Source organism: Neoarius graeffei, chromosome 12 (genome assembly GCF_027579695.1).
Source record: "Neoarius graeffei isolate fNeoGra1 chromosome 12, fNeoGra1.pri, whole genome shotgun sequence".
Lineage (NCBI taxonomy): Eukaryota > Metazoa > Chordata > Actinopteri > Siluriformes > Ariidae > Neoarius > Neoarius graeffei.
The window spans coordinates 9,351,704-9,373,035 of record NC_083580.1 but is presented as its reverse complement, the minus strand read 5'-3'; the positions used below and the strand labels follow the sequence as shown (position 1 = coordinate 9,373,035).

General features: G+C 38.4%; 1 protein-coding gene across 5 annotated transcripts in view; it reads left to right on the top strand.

Annotated features, from left to right (window-relative positions):
* The first annotated feature begins 8,052 nt into the window (after window positions 1–8,052).
* rhobtb3 (Rho related BTB domain containing 3) overlaps window positions 8,053–21,332 on the top strand; it is a 56,719-nt gene continuing 43,439 nt past the window's right edge. For 4 of the 5 annotated variants that reach the window (XM_060935487.1, XM_060935485.1, XM_060935483.1 and 1 more), the window contains exons 1-3: window positions 8,053–8,579; window positions 8,833–9,073; window positions 12,906–13,098. In XM_060935487.1, the coding sequence (XP_060791470.1) occupies window positions 8,557–8,579; window positions 8,833–9,073; window positions 12,906–13,098 (457 nt within the window). In that variant the 5' untranslated portion in view covers window positions 8,053–8,556. The remainder of the gene's footprint in view (window positions 8,580–8,832; window positions 9,074–12,905; window positions 13,099–21,332) is intronic. The other variant, XM_060935484.1, reaches the window with a different exon arrangement.

Below are 21,332 nucleotides of genomic sequence, written 5' to 3'. Positions count from 1 at the left end.
ATTTTAACTTCAGTAAAAATTTGACTGGACAACTTTCACTTGTATCGGAGTAACATTTGACCAGTGGGATCTGTACTTTGACTTAAATAATGAAGTTGGGTACTTTGTCCATCTCTGTCTGAGGCTACAGTGGAAACAGGATCACTAAAAGTGGACAGTTAATGATTGGAAAACCATCTCAGCTGTCCAGATTTGGTAAACCTTTGTCTCAACACTGTTGCCTCATATTCCGGCTCTTGGCTGACAGTATGGTGGGACAAGAACGCTTTCTATCAGTGCTTTCTGTCTATCCTCATCATCAACCAGGGATGTTAGACCCTATTATAAGTTTCATGTTCTGGATGTGCTGGATTTCTTATCCTGCGACCCAGCAGCGAATAATTCCATGCACAGTTTGTGTGATAATGGTCTTTTTCTTCCTGTGGAGTGGGAGAGTTTAGTAGGTCGAGGAATGCTGTAAGAAGGATGTGAATGTGCTCTCATGTAGAAATAAGGTCACTCTTGACACTAACCCACTGTGCCCTTCTCTTTAATACGAGTCTCCTAAAAGTGACAACAAAAAAGCTCAGAGGATGCTTAAAACGCCTAGTAAATGAAGTCTCATTACAGATGGAGTGCATTTTCATAAAGTTTAACTCGTGAAAATTAAATTCTCAAGAATTTCAAATCAACTTGGTTGGCTTAGCAGAAACAAATCGTTGAATAAAAATTACAGAGTATAACCATGAATCCTCATCAAAAAGGCACTCATTAATTTAAAATTTACCTAGCAAAAACATAGAACATTTACCTAACATTAGCATTTGGTTCCCCTTTGGTTGTTTATTTGGGAACCGTTTCTTAACACCCTGTGAATGTTCTAATTTGATTGTAATGTTGGATAATATTCTTATTATGCTTGTTATATTAGAAAGAGGGTATGCGTGTCCTTTTTTTTAAGCTACAAACACAATGAGAACCTTATGGCAACCAACCAGAGAAACTTTCTCATTTTTTGTTATTATGAAATTGCAAGTTGCGATTATGAGATACCAGGGCATAATTATGAGATAAAAAGTCATAATTATGTGAAAGTTACCTCATTATTATCAGATATTGTGTCATAATTATGAGATAGTGAGTCATTATTATGAGAAACGTTCTCATTTTTCGTTATTATGAAACAGCAAGCTACAATTATGAGATACCAGGTCTTAATTATGAGATAAAAAGTCATAATTATGCGAAAGTTATCTCATTATTATCAGATATCGCATCATAATTATGAGATAGAGTCATAATTATGAGAAACTTTCTCATTTTTTTGTTATTATGAAATAGCAAGTTGCAATTATGAGATACCAGGTCATAATTATGTGAAGTTTATCTCATTATTATGAGATATTACGTTATAATTATGAGAAACTTTCTCATTTTTTTGTTATTATGAAACAGCAAGTCACAATTATGAGATATACATAGGTTGTCTCATTATTATGAGGTATTACATCATAATTGTGAGAAACTTCCTCATTTTTCATTATTATGAAACAGCAAGTCACCCTCATTTTTATAGAGTAGGATTCAATCTGTTAGTATAAACCCTTCATCTTCTCCACCCATGAAATTATTTGGAGGGATACCGCAAGGAACAAAGTTGGCCCCAATCCTTTATTCTGTAATGATCAACGATCTACTGTGTAGCTGGTTCCCCCGCGCTAAATTTGTAGACGACCTGACGGTCCTCAAAATAATCCCAAGAAATGCACCTTCTATCTTACCTTACGTAGTTTCTGAGGTGCAGTCTTTCACAGCTAATAACAACATGTGCCTAAATCCAGCGAAATGCAAGGTAATGTCGGTTGACTTTCTTCACTATCATAGTTATCAGTGCCCGCCTATTGCCACATGTGGTTCTTTTTTGGAACGAGTCGAGTCATTTAAATTTCTTGGAGTATATATTTCACATGACTTGACTTGGGCAGTTCACTGTGATTATATAGTGAGGAAAGCAAATCGTAGGCTTTATGCCATTAGACAGCTTAAGCACTGCGGAGTGCCTCCCTCTGATATTATTAAAGTGTACTGCTCACTCATAAGATCAACATTAGAATATGCTTCTGTTGTTTTTGCCGGCCTTCCACAGTACCTTTCTGACGCTATAGAGAAGATTCAGAAGCGTGCACTTTCTATCATATTCCCAGGCGTTGATTATAGCGAAGCCTTAACTAAAGCTAATTTAGTTACATTATATGATCGCAGAATTACAGCATGTAAGAAGTTTATGTCTAAACTAAAGCCAGAAAACCCAGTATATAGCCTTGTGTCAAGTCGCTTGGTTGTAACAAGCTCGCACTATGCATTAAGATCGGCGAACAAAGTTTTTGTACGAACTGGAGCAACTAATAGATTTAAGAACTTTGTTACCCACAAATTTGTGCAAGATTTATCCTATGTTGCTTGACGTTTTATACATTGCGTATATATAACTGTTTATTCATATTGTATTGTCTGGTATTTATTGTTTCTGACCTAAACCTGTAATTCAGTTATTTTACTGCAAAAGGTTTAAATAAACATATTATTATTAATTATCAGATACCAGGTCATAATTATGAGAAAAAGGTCATAAATATGTGAAAGTTATCTCATTATTATGAGATATTACGTTGTAATTATGAGATAGTGAGTCATAATTATGAGAAACTTTCTCATTTTTCGTTATTATGAAACAGCAAGTCACAATTATGAGATACCAGGTCATAATTATGTGAAGGTAATCTCATTATTATGAGATATTATGTCATAATTATGAGAAACCTTCTCATTTTTCGTTATTATGAAACAACAAGTTACGATTATGAGATATGCGTAGGTTGTCTCATTATTATGAGATATTATGTCATAATTGTGAGAAACTTTCTCATTTTTCGTTATTATGAAACAGCAAGTCACAATTATGAGATACCAGGTCATAATTATGAGAAAAAGGTCATAATTATGTGAAAGTTATCTCATTATTATGAGAATTACATTGTAATTATGAGATAGTGAGTCATAATTATGAGAAACTTTCTCATTTTTTGTTATTATGAGATAGCAAGTTGCAATTATGAGATACCAGGTCATAATTATGCAAAGGTAATCTCATTATTATGAGATATTATGTCATAATTATGAGAAATTTTCTCATTTTTCATTATTATGAAACAGCAAGTCACAATTATGAGATATGCGAAGGGTTCTCATTATTATGAGATTACATCATAATTATGAGAAACTTTCTCATTTTTCATTATTATGAAACAGCAAGTCACAATTATGAGATATGCGTAGGTTGTCTCATTATTATGAGATATTACATCATAATTGTGAGAAACTTTCTCATTTTTCATTATTATGAAACAGCAAGTCACGATTATGAGATACCAGGTCATAATTATGCAAAGGTTACCTCATTATTATGAGATATTACGTCATAATTATGAGAAACTTTCTCATTTTTCGTTATTATGAAACAGCAATTCACAATTATGAGATATGCGTAGGTTGTCTCATTATTATGAGATATTATGTCATAATTGTGAGAAACTTTCTCATTTTTCGTTATTATGAAACAGCAAGTCACAATTATGAGATACCAGGTCATAATTATGAGAAAAAGGTCATAATTATGCGAAAGTTATCTCATTATTATGAGATATTATGTTGTAATCATGAGATAGTGAGTCATAATTATGAGAAACTTTCTCATTTTTCATTATTATGAAACAGCAAGTCACGATTATGAGATACCAGGTCATAATTATGCGAAGGTTACCTCATTATTATGAGATATCACATCATAATTATGAGAAACTTTCTCATTTTTTGTTATAATGAAACAGCAAGTCACAATTATGAGATACCAGGTCATAATTATGAGAAAAAGGTCATAATTATGTGAAAGTTATCTCATTATTATGAGATATTATGTTGTAATTCTGAGATAGTTAGTCATAATTATGAGAAACTTTCTCATTTTTCGTCATTATGAAACAGCAAGTCACAATTATGAGATACCAGGTCATAATTATGCGAAGGTTACCTCGTTATTATGAGATATTACATCATAATTATGAGAAACTTTCGCATTTTTCGTTATTATGAAACAGCAATTCACACTTATGAGATATGTGTAGGTTGTCTCATTATTATGAGATATTACGTCATAATTGTGACAAACTTTCTCATTTTTCGTTATTATGAAACAGCAATTCACAATTATGAGATACCAGGTCATAATTATGAGAAAAAGGTCATAATTATGCAAAAGTTACCTCATTATTATGAGATATTACGTTGTAATTATGAGATAGTGAGTCATAATTATGAGAAACTTTCTCATTTTTCGTTATTATAAAACAGCAAGTCACAATTATGAGATACCAGGTCATAATTATGCGAAGGTTATCTCATTATTATAATATATTACATCGTAATTATGAGATAGTGAGTCATAATTATGAGAAACTTTCTCATTTTTCATTATTATGAAACAGCAAGCTACAATTATGAGATACCAGGTCTTAATTATGAGATAAAAAGTCATAATTATGCAAAAGTTATCTCATTATTATCAGATATCGCATCATAATTATGAGATAGAGTCAAAATTATGAGAAACTTTCTCATTTTTTGTTATTATGAAATAGCAAGTTGCAATTATGAGATACCAGGTCATAATTATGTGAAGTTTATCTCATTATTATGAGATATTACGTTATAATTATGAGAAACTTTCTCATTTTTTCGTTATGAAACAGCAAGTCACAGTTATGAGATATACGTAGGTTGTCTCATTATTATGAGATATTACATCATAATTGTGAGAAACTTTCTAATTTTTCATTATTATGAAACAGCAAGTCACCCTCATTTTTAGAGGGTAGGATTCAATCTGTTAGTATAAACCCTTCATCTTCTCCACCCATGAAATTATTTGGAGGGATACCGCAAGGAACAAAGTTGGGCCCAATCCTTTATTCTGTAATGGTCAACGATCTACTGTGTAGCTGGTTCCCCCGTGCTAAATTTGTAGACGACCTGACGGTCCTCAAAATAATCCCAAGAAATGCACCTTCTATCTTACCTTACGTAGTTTCTGAGGTGCAATCTTTCACAGCTAATAACAACATGTGCCTAAATCCAGCGAAATGCAAGGTAATGTCGGTTGACTTTCTTCACTATCATAGTTATCAGTGCCCGCCTATTGCCACATGTGGTTCTTTTTTGGAACGAGTCGAGTCATTTAAATTTCTTGGAGTATATATTTCACATGACTTGACTTGGGCAGTTCACTGTGATTATATAGTGAGGAAAGCAAATCGTAGGCTTTATGCCATTAGACAGCTTAAGCGCTGCGGAGTGCCTCCCTCTGATATTATTAAAGTGTACTGCTCACTCGTAAGATCGACATTAGAATATGCTTCTGTTGTTTTTGCCGGCCTTCCACAGTACCTTTCTGACGCTATAGAGAAGATTCAGAAGCGTGCACTTTCTATCATATTCCCAGGCGTTGATTATAGCGAAGTCTTAACTAAAGCTAATTTAGTTACATTATATGATCGCAGAATTACAGCATGTAAGAAGTTTATGTCTAAACTAAAGCCAGAAAACCCAGTATATAGCCTTGTGTCAAGTCGCTTGGTTGTAACAAGCTCGCACTATGCATTAAGATCGGCGAACAAAGTTTTTGTACGAACTGGAGCAACTAATAGATTTAAGAACTTTGTTACCCACAAATTTGCGCAAGATTTATCCTATGTTGCTTGACGTTTTATACATTGCGTATATATAACTGTTTATTCATATTGTATTGTCTGGTATTTATTGTTTCTGACCTAAACCTGTAATTCAGTTATTTTACTGCAAAAGGTTTAAATAAACATATTATTATTAATTATCAGATACCAGGTCATAATTATGAGAAAAAGGTCATAAATATGTGAAAGTTATCTCATTATTATGAGATATTACGTTGTAATTATGAGATAGTGAGTCATAATTATGAGAAACTTTCTCATTGTTCATTATTATGAAACAGCAAGTCACAATTATGAGATACCAGGTCATAATTATGTGAAGGTAATCTCATTATTATGAGATATTATGTCATAATTATGAGAAACCTTCTCATTTTTCATTATTATGAAACAGCAAGTTACGATTATGAGATACCAGTTCATAATTATGCGAAGGTTACCTCATTATTATGAGATATTACGTCATAATTATGAGAAACTTTCTCATTTTTCGTTATTATGAAACAGCAATTTTCAATTATGAGATATGCGTAGGTTGTCTCATTATTATGAGATATTACATAATAATTGTGAGAAACTTTCTCATTTTTTGTTATTATGAGATAGCAAGTTGCAATTATGAGATACCAGGTCATAATTATGCAAAAGTAATCTCATTATTATGAGATATTACATCATAATTATGAGAAACTTTCTCATTTTTCATTATTATGAAACAGCAAGTCACAATTATGAGATATGCGTAGGTTGTCTCATTATTATGAGATATTACATCATAATTGTGAGAAACTTTCTCATTTTTTATTATTATGAAACAGCAAGTCACGATTATGAGATACCAGGTCATAATTATGCAAAGGTTACCTCATTATTATGAGATATTACGTCATAATTATGAGAAACTTTCTCATTTTTCGTTATTATGAAACAGCAATTCACAATTATGAGATATGCGTAGGTTGTCTCATTATTATGAGATATTACATTATAATTGTGAGAAACTTTCTCATTTTTCGTTATTATGAAACAGCAAGTCACGATTATGAGATACCAGGTCATAATTATGCAAAGGTTACCTCATTATTATGAGATATTACGTCATAATTGTGAGAAACTTTCTCATTTTTCGTTATTATGAAACAGCAAGTCACGATTATGAGATACCAGGTCATAATTATGCAAAGGTTACCTCATTATTATGAGATATTGCATCATAATTATGAGAAACCTTCTCATTTTTCATTATTATGAAACAGCAATTCACAATTATGAGATTTATGTAGGTTGTCTCATTATTATGAGATATTACGTCATAATTGTGAGAAACTTTCTCATTTTTCGTTATTATGAAACAGCAAGTCACAATTATGAGATACCAGGTCATAATTATGAGAAAAAGGTCATAATTATGCAAAAGTTATCTCATTATTATGAGATATTACATTGTAATTATGAGATAGTGAGTCATAATTATGAGAAACTTTCTCATTTTTCGTTATTATGAAACAGCAAGTCACGATTATGAGATACCAGGTCATAATTATGCGAAGGTTACCTCATTATTATGAGATATCATGTCATAATTATGAGAAACTTTCTCATTTTTCGTTATTATGAAACAGCAAGTCACAATTATGAGATACCAGGTCGTAATTATGAGAAAAAGGTCATAATTATGCGAAAGTTATCTCATTATTATGAGATATTACATTGTAATTCTGAGATAGTGAGTCATAATTATGAGAAACTTTCTCATTTTTCGTTATTATGAAACAGCAAGTCACAATTATGAGATACCAGGTCATAATTATGCGAAGGTTACCTCATTATTATGAGATATTACATCATAATTATGAGAAACTTTCTGATTTTTCGTTATTATGAAACAGCAAGTCACGATTATGAGATATGCGTAGGTTGTCTCATTATTATGAGATATTACGTCATAATTGTGAGAAACTTTCTCATTTTTCGTTATTATGAAACAGCAAGTCATAATTATGAGATACCAGGTCATAACTACGAGATAGAAAGTCATAATTATAAGATCTCAATTATGAGATAAAAAGTCTTAATTATATGAGACCTCGTTATTATGAGATATTACGTCATTATTATGAGAACCCTTTTTATTATTATGCGGGCGGAAACGGGCTTCTGTAGCAAAGTGCATGTTGAACATTAGAGGGATGAAGCGGTGAGACGTGCACCCCTGCTGTTCGGGTGGCACTGAGCTGGTGGAACTGAGGCGGTTGTTTGGATGTGTTGCAATAGTGTGAGTGCTGAGTCAGGAGTGCCAACTCAGAGCTGCTGCTGCTGCTGCTGTCGGCTTCATTTCCTCCTCGTATTCTTCTCGCTCCATTCACCAGGCTCCGAGGTGATCTAATATCTCGCCGGGGGTTTGTGTCTGTGTGAGCTGGATTTTTCCACGTTGTTTTGGGTTGAACTTGTGTTTGCCCGCGTTGTAGCGCCGCACACTGCGGGGGTCTGGCCGCGGGTTTGGGGGGGTGGAGGTGGTGGTGGTGGTGCTGGTGGAGGTTCATCTCGGCTTGTTCTGCTCACTGGAGCATTGCGCACAGCACACACTTTCTTTTCAAAGGGGCTTGTTTTTTTTAAGGAGAATGAACACGGAAACGGGACACGAGACACTGAAACTCGATCGGTTTTGCGTGTAACGTGGATTTCGATGGATTTGTGTTGTCGAGGCTGATTGCGGAAAAAAAAACCGTCTGATGGGAAAACGTGGCGCTTGAGGACGTGCTCACCAAGCTTCATGCTTTCAGCTCAGGGGACCATGTAAGTTGGACAAGGCATGACTATAAAACTGTGTTGGCTTATAATAATAATAATAATAATAATAATAATGTTCTTGACACTGTCTTGTCATTCCTTCAATGACACAATGTGATGCAGTTGCATCGTAACAGAAATAGTTAATAATTAAAGCACAGTTATTCAGCATTCTGTGGAAACCACATGACTGACTGTTTAAGACCACAAGTTATCCAGCGCAGGACTCCGACAGTCACTGTTGTCATCCTCTATGCAGGTCTGTCCACATAGTGGCCCTGGGCAGCGAGTGTCCTGGGGGAGTGGGGTCCGGAGAGGAACCTGCTGCTCCAGCACAGGTGCAAGGAGGGCTGCTGTGGAGCTACCTGGGCCATGGAGCCAGAGAGCTGGACCCCACGTCCACCACTCCTTCCAGACACCCGTTGAACCCAGCCTTTATGGAGTACCAGTCTAGAGTGTTCGGAGATGTCCGAGTGATGGTGCGAGATTGCCCTAGCTGGGTGAGTCAGGCAGGGAGAAGGAACGAGTGGGACGTGTGGACAACTGAGTGAGTGTGTATGGTGTTGTGAATAACTGAATGAGTGAGCAAGGAAGTGGATGAGTGAGTGAGTGGGAAAGTGTGGTGTGGTGGATGGATGGATGAATGAATGAGTGAATGAGTGGTGTGGGAGTGATAGAATATGTGACTAATTATGGTGTGGTGGATGAGTGAGTGGGTATGGTCTAGTACAAGGCTTTTCAAAGTGTGGGGCGCGCCTCCCTTGGGGGGCGCCAGAGTTCTTCAGGGGGGGCGCAACGTGAGGAAAAATAAACCAGAATAAGTTACTATTGCGGACATTTAGCGAACTTCAGCTAGCCTTTGCCAGAGACAAAATGGACCGATTTTTAATACCTAAAGCTACAGTGAGTGAGGGGACAGAGTCTGGGCCAAGCAAAAAACCAGAGCCTCCAGGATTTCGCGATGTTGCGATTTGTAACTTCAACGCAAATTCAACCAATCCCCGCGAATTCAGGGCGGTGCTGCAATCACCGCAACCTTCCCGCAAATTTGACCAATCGTTGGCGTCGTCTTGAGGTGACGTCGACAAACTACCTTCCGCCTTACTTCCGTGTATACGTTCAAGAGAAGCAGCATGTGCGCAGTGTTGCCAGATTGGGTGGTTTCAAGTGCATTTTGGCAGGTTTTGAACATATTTTGGACTGGAAAACGTCAGCAGTATCTGGCAGCACTGCATGTGCGAGACAATGTTTATATAGGCTTAAATTCTGTTACTGAAAGTGTGTAATGTTTACAGTGAAGGACTGTGTGCACTTTACATTATTTTTTTACTTAATACAAGAAATTAATGGATGCCAACATTTTTGCCAAAATGGTATTTTATTTTCCATTGTTTAGGCAGCTTCAGCATCATACTGTGAGATTCTGTTCAAATTGTTTTTTTCTTCTATGAAGCCTGATGCATTTATTTTATTAGTTTATAATTATTGTTTAATTTAGTCTTCAGGAGAGACTGCCTGCACACAGTACTAGTATTAATAGGTTTTTTTCTTACATGAAAGCTGAGGCATTTATATTATATTTTAAGGTAACTTCAAGTTGTGCTGTGAGGTTCTATGCACTTTAACTTTTGAACCAACAGGTGCATTTGGATAAGTAAAGCCTATTTTTCTGCATTTTTGTAGTCCTGGTAATCTTTTATATTGGTAAAGTTGTTTATAGGACCATTTCTCAGTGTCTTTGTTTTTTTAATCAATAGTTTTTCAGTAATAACTTAATATTTAACACATCACTCAATTTTAATCACAAAAAGAAAATCGCAACAATTTCTCGCAACTTTCACTTCCTCCTGCAATGTAATCGCAACAAAAACCTAAAAAACACCGCAACTTTCAGCGCAATTTTTTGGAAAACCTCCGCAACATCAGACATTTTAGCCCGCAACAATCACAAAAAAGGCCCGCGGAATCCTGGGGGGACTGAAAAAAGAAGGAAGTATGACCACGATTATTTAAAGTTTGGCTTTTCATGGACTGGATCTGAAGATGCTCCACTGCCACAGTGCGTTGTCTGCCAAGAGGTGCTAGCTAACGATGCAATGAGATGTTTAAAATGTGTAAAACAAGATGTTTTAAAAAGAAAAGCACAGATGTTTAAAATGTGTAAAAAATGTTGGTTTAAAAGAACAGATGTTTAAAATGTGTAAAAGAAAAAATAAAAATATGTACAACAACCATTTTTTTTAAACGAATGGAACATTAAGTATAGCAACAACAAAAATTGTAAGGGGGGGCGCTGTTGTTTATTTGCTCTCTGAGGGGGGGTTGACTCGCCCACACTTTGAAAACCCCTGGTCTAGTAAATAAGTGAGTGTATCAGCGAGTTCAGTAGGAAAGTGAGTAATTATAGTGTGGTGGATGAATGATTGAGTGAGTGAGTGAATGAGTGAGTGAGTGAGTGAGTGAGTGAGTGAGTGAGTGAGTGAGTGAGTGAGTGATCGGGTGTGACGTGGTGGATGAATGAGTGAGTGAGTATGGTGTGGTGGATGAATGAGTAAGTGAGTGTTGTGTCATGGATGAATGAGTGAGTATTGTTTGGAGGATGAATGAGTGAGTATTTTGTGGTGGATGAACGAATGAGTGAGTAGGGTGTGGTGGATAAATGAGTGAGTGAGTGTTGTGTGATGGATGAACAAGTGAGTATTGTTTGGAGGGTGAATGAGTGAGTGTGGTGTGGTGGATGAATGAATGAGTGAGTAGGGTGTGATGGATGAATGAGTGATTGAGTATTGTGTGGTGGATGAATGAGTGAGTGAGTATTGTCTGGTGGATGAGTGAGTGAGTATTGTGTGGTGGATGAATGAGTAAGAGAATATGGTCTGGTGGATGAATAAGTGAGAGAATATGGTGTGGTGGATGAATGAGTGAGTATGGTGTGGTGGATGAATGAGTGAATGAGTGTTGTGTGGTGGATGAATGAGTGAGTGAGTATTTTGTGATGGATAAATGAGTAAGTATTGTGTGGTGGATGAATGAGTGAGTGAGTATTGTGTGGTGGATGAATGAGTGAGTGAGTAGTGTGTGGTGGATGAGTGAGTGAGTATGGTGTGATGGATGAGTGAGTGAGTTAGTATTGTGTGGTGGATGAATGAGTGAGTGAGTATCGTGCGTGGATGAATGAGTGAGTATTGTGTGGTGGATGAATGAGTGAGTGAGTATTGTGTGGTGGATGAATGAGTGAGTGAGTATGGTGTGATGGATGAGTGAGTTAGTATTGCGTGGTGGATGAATGAGTGAGCGAGTATCGTGTGTGGATGAATGAGTGAGTGAGTATTGTGTGGTGGATGAATGAGTGAGTGAGTATTCTGCATGGATGAATGAGTGAGTGAGTATTGTGTGGTGGATGAATGAGTGAGTGAATATTGTGTGGTGGATGAATGAGTGAGTATTGTGTGGTGAATGAATGAGGTGAGTGAGTATGGTGTGATGGATGAGTGAGTGAGTTAGTATTGTGTGGTGGATGAATGAGTGAGCGAGTATCGTGCGTGGATGAATGAGTGAGTGAGTATTGTGTGGTGGATGAATGAGTGAGTGAGTATTGTGTGGTGGATGAATGAGTGAGTGAGTATTGTGTGTGGATGAATGAGTGAGTGAATATTGTGTGGTGGATGAATGAGGTGAGTGAGTATGGTGTGATGGATGAGTGAGTGTGTTAGTATTGTGTGGTGGATGAATGAGTGAGCGAGTATGGTGTGATGGATGAGTGAGTGAGTGAGTATTGTGTGGTGGATGAATGAGTGAGTGAGTATTGTGTGGTGGATGAATGAGTGAGTGAGTATTGTGTGGTGGATGAATGAGTGAGTATTGTGTGATGGATGGATCATTAACTACACATATCATTTTACATACTTTTACTTTTGTTTTAGAAAATGTATACACACTTTTTCAAAATATATTACGCCGTCAGTGACAAGCATGGATTTAGAATACTTTTCCAATTAGAAATGCTTTGATTATAGGAGGTGCTAAAAATAGGAAAGGGAGAAAACATTCAAATGTGTACATTTTACTTTTGAATAAGTACGTTATGAAATTGTGACTAGGTTAATGAACAGTAACAGTTGCTCTCACAGTTGTACTGTGGATGAGTAAATAAGAGATCAAGTGATTAAGATGCTGAAGATTCTTCAGTCTATTACTACAACTTATTAGACTCTTTAAGAGCTGGTTCTTTGAATCTGAGCGTATTATGGAAGATGCTTTGATGAACAACACCGTGCTGCAGAAATGCATCTTCTTTATGCTCTTTGTTCCTCATCTTGATTCTCCCCTTAGGATTTATTGGACAGTGACTGGGCCAGCGTCCGGAGTGTTTTGGAGCAAGCCGATATTGTGGTCATTAAGTATTCCGTAAATGACAAGCTGGCCTTCCAGCAGGTTCGAAATGGCTACGCCCCTCGACTCCGCCCCCTCCTGCGTCACTGGGGCTTGCCTGTCATCCTGGTAGCAGTCGGGGCGCGACTTAATGGTGAGACATGATTGACTTCTGCTATTCTACTGCCTCTTTGAGGTTTAAATTATCATGATGGTTCTGTCTCTTTGTCCAAAGTGTCGTGTTGTTTGCGTATATCCCGAAGCACTGCAGCTTAACGTATTATTTCGCAATATAGTGTAAATTATTGTTCTGCAGGAGTGGCGTCTTGCGTTGCTGCTCATGAATTTTTCAACTTTGTCATATGCTAATCTGTTTAGGATTAAAGATCAAAGGCATGCTATATGTATCTGAGCCTGTTGGTGCTGAGGTTGTGCTCATGCTATTATTAGGTGTTAATATATTTCCACACTGCAGCTTAAAGTTGTCTTGCATGCGTCTTCAAGAATACACCAAAGGAGTACATTTTTTAAAATGAAATAAAATGGGCTTCGCATGTTCACCGGCTGTAGTTAAGTGGATGAAGACGCAGCATTGGCTCCGTTTTGTGTTGGTAAAAAAATTCTTTTCAGTATTGCAATCAAGTAAAACTCAACCAGGATTAATTAAAGGGGTACCAAATATAATATATACAGTTGCTGATGTGACAAAGTAACGTATTCTTAAGTATTCTATCAAATTTATATACTAGAAAACACTTGGTAATTGTAAATATAATACTTTATACGCTAAACCGCACAAGAGTCGCCATTTTTAAAAGACCGTGACGTCAGCGCTACCCACTGCACTAGCGGAACTCTCCGAAATAGAGGAGATAAGCGTGTAATCATGGCGTCGGGCGCATCAAGTGAAAGCGACAGCTCTGTCGAATCATACGAAGAGATCCCGCAAGACACACTGCAAGCAGGCTATGGCTTAGAAGGGTACCAGTTTGAACCTAGGAGAAGTACTCTCGACTCCGGTGATGAAATAAGAGAAGAAAGCTCGGATGACGGCGAGGATGAGACTGATGCTGACCATGGGCATGGCGAGCGTGGGGCAGAGCGTCTACGTGCAGGTGACACGGCGTGGTGCTCGTGCGGAAAATGTAACGTGGAGTTGCTCACGAGTCCAGCAGAATTTATTTGCTGCAATGAGATAGGCGCCACCTGTGGACTTGCAAAATCGTCGCAAGAGGCAGAAACAGGTATTTCACACGTGCTATTCCCAACCTCAATGAGCCAACACAACTGGGCACATACATACGTCATGAGTGTTGCGCAGAGAAAATGAACGTGCATTCTGATTGGATAAAATTAATATCATGGCGGGCTGTTCAAACTGCGGAAATAGTTTGCTCGAGCTACTTTCAAAACACTATAACTTTCCAACCTTAGAACAAAAAACTTTTGTAAGTCTTGAATAAAGTTCGTTAATGTGTGTTTTATTGTTATATTTACTCTATATATTGCCCTCTGTTCCCCTTTAAATAACCAGTCACCTAAACTAACCCAAACAATCCAATCTAACCCAATCAAACAAAAACTAACAAAAAAAACTTCACCTGAACTAATGTAAGATCAGTGTGGGCTCAGTCTATCAACTTCCAGTTTCTTCTCCAAACATTACACCTGTGACTGAGTCCGTAATCCGTAGGTGCTAAAGAAAGCAACTGGACTTGCTTGAAATTCTCGAAGATGTTCTACCTCTCATCTGAAAGGCTTCTTCAGTTCTGTCTGACTAGTGAGGAGTTCCAGGTATTTATCCTCTAGTGGACCAAAAGCAAACCTAAGGAGAGTCGTTGAGGTCACATGGGTCGTTGACACTCTCAGGCCAAGTTTACATTAGACCGTATCTGTCTCGTTTTCTTCGCGGATGCACTGTCCGTTTACATTAAAACGCCTGGAAACGCCGGGAAACGGGAATCCGCCAGGGTCCACGTATTCAATCCAGATCGTGTCTGGTCCGGTGCTGTGTAAACATTGAGAATACGCAGATACGCTGTGCTGAGCTCTAGCTGGCGTCGTCATTGGACAACGTCACTGTGACATCCACCTTCCTGATTCGCTGGCGTTGGTCATGTGACGCGACTGCTGAAAAACGGCGCGGACTTCCGCCTTGTATCACCTTTCATTAAAGAGTATAAAAGTATGAAAATACTGCAAATACTGATGCAAATACTGCCCATTGTGTAGTTATGATGGTCTTTAGGCTTGCCATCCTTCCACTTGCAAGTGGTAGGTGACTTGCGCACAGCGGCTCAGTCCCGAATCACTGCTCGTGCGCTACACTCGCGTGCTCTGTGAGCTGCGCAGGGCCGGAGTGCGCACCCTCCAGAGGGCACTCGCTGTTCAGGGCGGAGTGATTTGGAGCGCAGCCGCTGAGGAGGAAGCGATGAGCCGCACTGACACATTTCAACTTATGTGCCGAATTAGTCATGTGATTAGCGTATCCGTGTATTGGCGTTGCTGTGTGCACGCAAATCGTGTATTGGCGTTGCTGTGTGCACGCTAATCGTTTTTAAAAACGTTAATCTGATGATCCGCTGATACGGTTTAATGTAAACCCCACCTCAGTCATCCTGTAGGTTGTTAGGGTCACTGGAGGCTTGGGTGTGAACGGTGTTAACAGCCTAGAGGGTCGTTAGGGTGATCTGTGGGTCATTGGCTCTCTCTGCCATCATGTGAGTCATTGAAGTCAGCTGAGTCTTGACGTGGATGTGTATTCAGTTTTCTGGGAAGTGTGCCAAGGACTGCATTGTAGGTGGCTGATAAGTGGTGTCTCAGACCACCTCCTCTGTTCAGTGATAGTCGTTCCAGGTTCTGGAGGATCCTTTCTGCTCTGTGTCCTTTGACGGTGGAACCCAGGCATAGGCTTGTGGGGATAATCTTGGATTGCCTGCATCTTAGGTTGAAATGCAGGTGGTTTCTCTAATCTGCCAGTTTTCTGGAAGTCCTCTCATACTCCTGCACCATTCGAAGGGTTCTTGTCCCAAAGCGCGTGGAAATATGTCTTGAAGGTTCTTAGTCATCCAGGTCATCGTAAACCATAGGTGTTAAAGAAGGCAACTGGACTTGCTTGAAATTCCTGAAGATGTTTGACCTCCCATCCGAAAGGCTTCTTCAGTTCTGTCTGACTAGTGAGGAGTTCCAGGTATTTATCCTCTAGTGGACCAAAAGCAAACCTAAGGAGATTCGTTCAGGTCACATGGGTCATTGACACTCTCAGTCATCCTGTAGGTGTTATGGTCACTGGAGGCCGGGTGTGAACGGTGTTGACTGAGTCTGTAACATGCATACTGGTGAAGTATTATGGAAACATCACCAAAATTGGCTAGGATACAGTATATTAGTTATCATCTCAAAACTACACTTTCAGAAAATAAAGTACATTATTGTACCTTTAGGGATACAACAGTTTGTCACTGGATCAGTGCCCTCTAAGGTACTTATTTGTACTCTTTATATACTGCTTGGGAACATACCGTAGGTACCTTTTTGGCCCTAAAAAGGTACACATAATCACCTTGAGGTCCAATAATACAACCCCGATTCCAAAAAAGTTTGGACAAAGTACAAATTGTAAATAAAAACGGAATGCAATGATGTGGAAGTTTCAAAATTCCATATTTTATTCAGAATAGAACATAGATGACATATCAAATGTTTAAAGGAGCAGTCCACCGTACTTCCATAATGAAATATGTTCTTCTCTGAATTGAGACGAGCTGATCCGTACCTCTCCGAGCTTTGCGCGACCTCCCAGTCAGTCAGACGCGCTGTTACTCCTGTTAGCAATGTAGCTAGGCTCAGCATGGCCAATGGTATTTTTTGGGGCTGTAGTTAGATGCGACCAAACTCTTCCACGTTTTTCCTGTTTACATAGGTTTATATGACCAGTGACATGAAACAAAGTTCAGTTACACAAATTGAAACGTGGCGATTTTCTATGCTATGGAAAGTCCGCACTATAATGACAGGCGTACTAACACCTTCTGCGCGCTTCGGCAGCGCATTGACACCTTCACTCAGATGACATTCACTCAGGAGTGAAGGTATCAATGCGCTGTCGAAGCGCGCAGAAGGTGTTAGTACGCCTGTCATTATAGTGCGGACTTTCCATAGCATAGAAAATCGCCACGTTTCAATTTGTGTAACTGAACTTTGTTTCATGTCACTGGTCATATAAACCTATGTAAACAGGAAAAACGTGGAAGAGTTTGGTCGCATCTAACTACAGCCCCAAAAAATACCGTTGGCCATGCTGAGCCTAGCTACATTGCTAACAGGAGTAACAGCGCGTCTGACTGACTGGGAGGTCGCGCAAAGCTCGGAGAGGTACGGATCAGCTCGTCTCAATTCAGAGAAGAACATATTTCATTATGTAAGTACGGTGGACTGTTCCTTTAAACTGAGAAAATGTATCATTTAAAGAGAAAAATTAGGTGATTTTAAATTTCATGATGACAACACATCTCAAAAAAGTTGGGACAAGGCCATGTTTACCACTGTGAGACATCCCCTTTTCTCTTTACAACAGTCTGTAAACGTCTGGGGACTGAGGAGACAAGTTGCTCAAGTTTAGGGATAGGAATGTTAACCCATTCTTGTCTAATGTAGGATTCTAGTTGCTCAACTGTCTTAGGTCTTTTTTGTCGTATCTTCCGTTTTATGATGCGCCGAATGTTTTCTATGGGTGAAAGATCTGGACTGCAGTCTGGCCAGTTATTTTTTATTTTTTTATTTTTATTTAACCCTTGTTTAACCAGGAAAGGTCCCATTGAGCCACAATGGCTCTTCTGCCAGGGAGACCTGGCCAAGAATAGCAGGCAGATATTAATACAAAAACAAGACACTAAATAAAACTAAAAAAAACCCAGAAATTAAAAAAATTAATAAAAAACCATGGGACGTACACCAAATACACAACTGACAATGCAGCCAGGAATAATTAAAAACAAAAGACAAGAGAAAACAAGATGCACATAGAAGGTAAAAACAAAAACTGAACAGCAATAAAATGATAAGAAGTGAAAACACGGGCACCCTATTTAAAAGCAATGACAGTGCTCTATAAAAGTTGATTGTAAAAGATTTTTAAAAACACTGACAGAGGGAAGTGTCTCTAGGTGAAGTGTACTCTGTAGTTCATTCCACATATATGATGCATAGTATGAAAATGATGTCTTGCCAAGTTCAGTTCTTATTGAGGGTACAGTCAATAGTAACTTATTTGTTGACCTTGTACTGTATACACTTGTGTGAAAAGAAAGCAGAGTCGAAATGTATTGAGGTAAGTTACCCAGTAACGCTTTTAAAATAAAAATAAGAAAGTGAAATTTCCTTCTAAGAGAAAGAGAAGACCATTGTACCATTTCATGCAACAAGCAATGATGAACTCTATTTCCAGTCCCTGTGATAAAATGCAAGGCAGAATTATATACAACATCCAGTTTTTTTAGCAGTACTAATGAGGAATGCATATAAATGATATCACCATAATCTAACACGGATAAGAAAGTACTCTCTACCAACCTTTTTCTTGCTTTGTAAGGAAAACACTTTCTTTGTCTAAAATAAAATCCTAATTTAGGCCTGAGTTTCTTTAAGAGGTTTTCAATATGTGTACTAAAAGACAATTTATCATCTAGCCATATTCCTAAGTATTTATAGGAAGAGACTTTTTCTAACTGCGTTCCATTTGTGGTAATAATAGAGCTATTACAGGGTGTGTGAGCGCGTGTGAAAGTACCTGGACCCTTCTTCTACGCAGCCATGATGCTGTAATTGATGCAGTATGTGGTTTGGCATTGTCATGTTGGAAAATGCAAGGTCTTCCCTGAAAGAGACGTCGTCTGGATGGGAGCATATGTTGCTCTAGAACCTGGATATACCTTTCAGCATTGATGGTGTCTTTCCAGATGTGTACGCTGCCCATGCCACACGCACTAATGCAACCCCATACCATCAGAGATGCAGGCTTCTGAACTGAGCGCTGATAACAACTTGGGTCGTCCTTCTCCTCTTTAGTCCGAATGACACGGCGTCCCTGATTTCCATAAAGAACTTCAAATTTTGATTCGTCTGACCACAGAACAGTTTTTCACTTTGCCACAGTCCATTTTAAATGAGTCTTGGCCCAGAGAAGACGTCCGCGCTTCTGGATCATGTTTAGATACGACGGCTTCTTTGAACTATAGAGTTTTAGCTGGCAACGGCGGATGGCACAGTGAATTGTGTTCATAGATAATGTTCTCTGGAAATATTCCTGAGCCCATTTTGTGATTTCCAATACAGAAGCGTGCCTGTAATGTGATGCAGTGCCGTCTAAGGGCCCGAAGATCACGGGCACCCAGTATGGTTTTCCGGCCTTGACCCTTATGCACAGAGATTCTACCAGATTCTCTGAATCTTTTGATGATATTATGCACTGTAGATGATGATATGTTCAAACTCTTTGCAATTTTACACTGTCGAACTCCTTTCTGATATTGCTCCACTATTTGTTGGCGCAGAATTAGGGGGATTGGTGATCCTCTTCCCATCTTTACTTCTGAGAGCCGCTGCCACTCCAAGATGCTCTTTTTATACCCAGTCATGTTAATGACCTATTGCCAATTGACCTAATGAGTTGCAATTTGGTCCTCCAGCTGTTCCTTTTTTGTACCTTTAACTTTTTCAGCCTCTTATTGCCCCTGTCCCAACTTTTTTGAGATGTGTTGCTGTCATGAAATTTCAAATGAGCCAATATTTTGCATGAAATTTCAAAATGTCTCACTTTCGACATTTGATATGTTGTCTATGTTCTATTGTGAATACAATATCAGTTTTTGAGATTTGTAAATTATTGCATTCCGTTTTTATTTACAATTTGTACTTTGTCCCAACTTTTTTGGAATCGGGGTTGTAAACCCTAGAGGGTACATAGTGTAGATTGTACCTTGGGGAACAGAAATGGACTCCGACTGTACCCCTATTTCTGACAGTGTATGAGGGCGTAGACTGTCACTGATTGGCTGCATGAACCTACAGCACTGGTCTCATTTCAGTTCACCCACAGCCTCGCTTCATATCATTCTAGGTGCTTTTTGTATGGCCACTAGTGGTGCTGTTACACTTGGTTGACAAAAAAAAATCACAAATAATCCTCTTTAAAATGTTTGTTCATGACAGATAAGATGATGTAGATGCCCAAAATATGAAACCTTATATAAATTTTTCTTTTATCTTTGAAAGACGGGTGGCTTAGCCTCAGTAGCTCATTGATATGACCCGCCCCTAAATATACAGTACTGTACAAAAGTCTTAGGCACCCTATTGTTTTGTTGTTGTTTTTTTCATACAAACTTTGTTATAGATTTCTATTTTATGACTTCTACATTATCGAATCAAAACATAAAAACATTTTAGAGTTCCAAAATGTTCATTTTCCAGCACAAAATTAAATGTTACACACAAAAAAGTTTGTATCTGAGCAGTATATTCCATAAGAGAGCACTTTTTAGATTAAAAAAGAAAACATAACTGGGTTTTGGTGCAAAATGAAGAAGCGAGTGTGACAAAGTGTCCAGAAGAACTGTGGCTGGTTCTGTAAGATGCTCAGGAAAACCTACAGCTTATTTCCTTATAAAACTGCACTCATTGGACCTCAGACTACTTTTTTTTTTAAAGCAAAGGGTCGTTTCATACCAAATACTGACTTTGTTTCATTTATTATGGCTTACTGCTTACTGTTTATAGTATTTTTTAATGTTGAAACATTTCATTTCATAATTTTTGAAACCGGGGCGGCATGGTGGTTTAGTGGTTAGCGCTGTCGCCTCACAGCAAGAAGGTCCGGGTTCGAGCCCCGCGGCCAGCGAGGGCCTTTCTGTGCGGAGTTTGCATGTTCTCCCCGTGTCCGTGTGGGTTTCCTCCGGGTGCTCCGGTTTCCCCCACAGTCCAAAGACATGCAGGTTAGGTTAACTGGTGACTCTAAATTGACCGTAGGTGTGAATGTGAGTGTGAATGGTTGTCTGTGTCTATGTGTCAGCCCTGTGATGACCTGGCGACTTGTCCAGGGTGTACCCCGCCTTTCGCCCGTAGTCAGCTGGGATAGGCTCCAGCTTGCCTGCGACCCTGTAGAACAGGATAAAGCGGCTAGAGATGAGAGATGAGAATTTTTGAAACAATTTTTGGCCTACGGCATTTCTTTACTTGTACCTAAGACTTTTTCACACTGCTGTATGTCAGATATTGTGCATTCCATGGTGTGCTTCAAACAACAGACTGATTAACTGATAATGAAATCTGAAATTATTTTTATTCACAAATTTGATCAATTTTGTCGCAGTTGCAGCCTTGTTTGTGTCT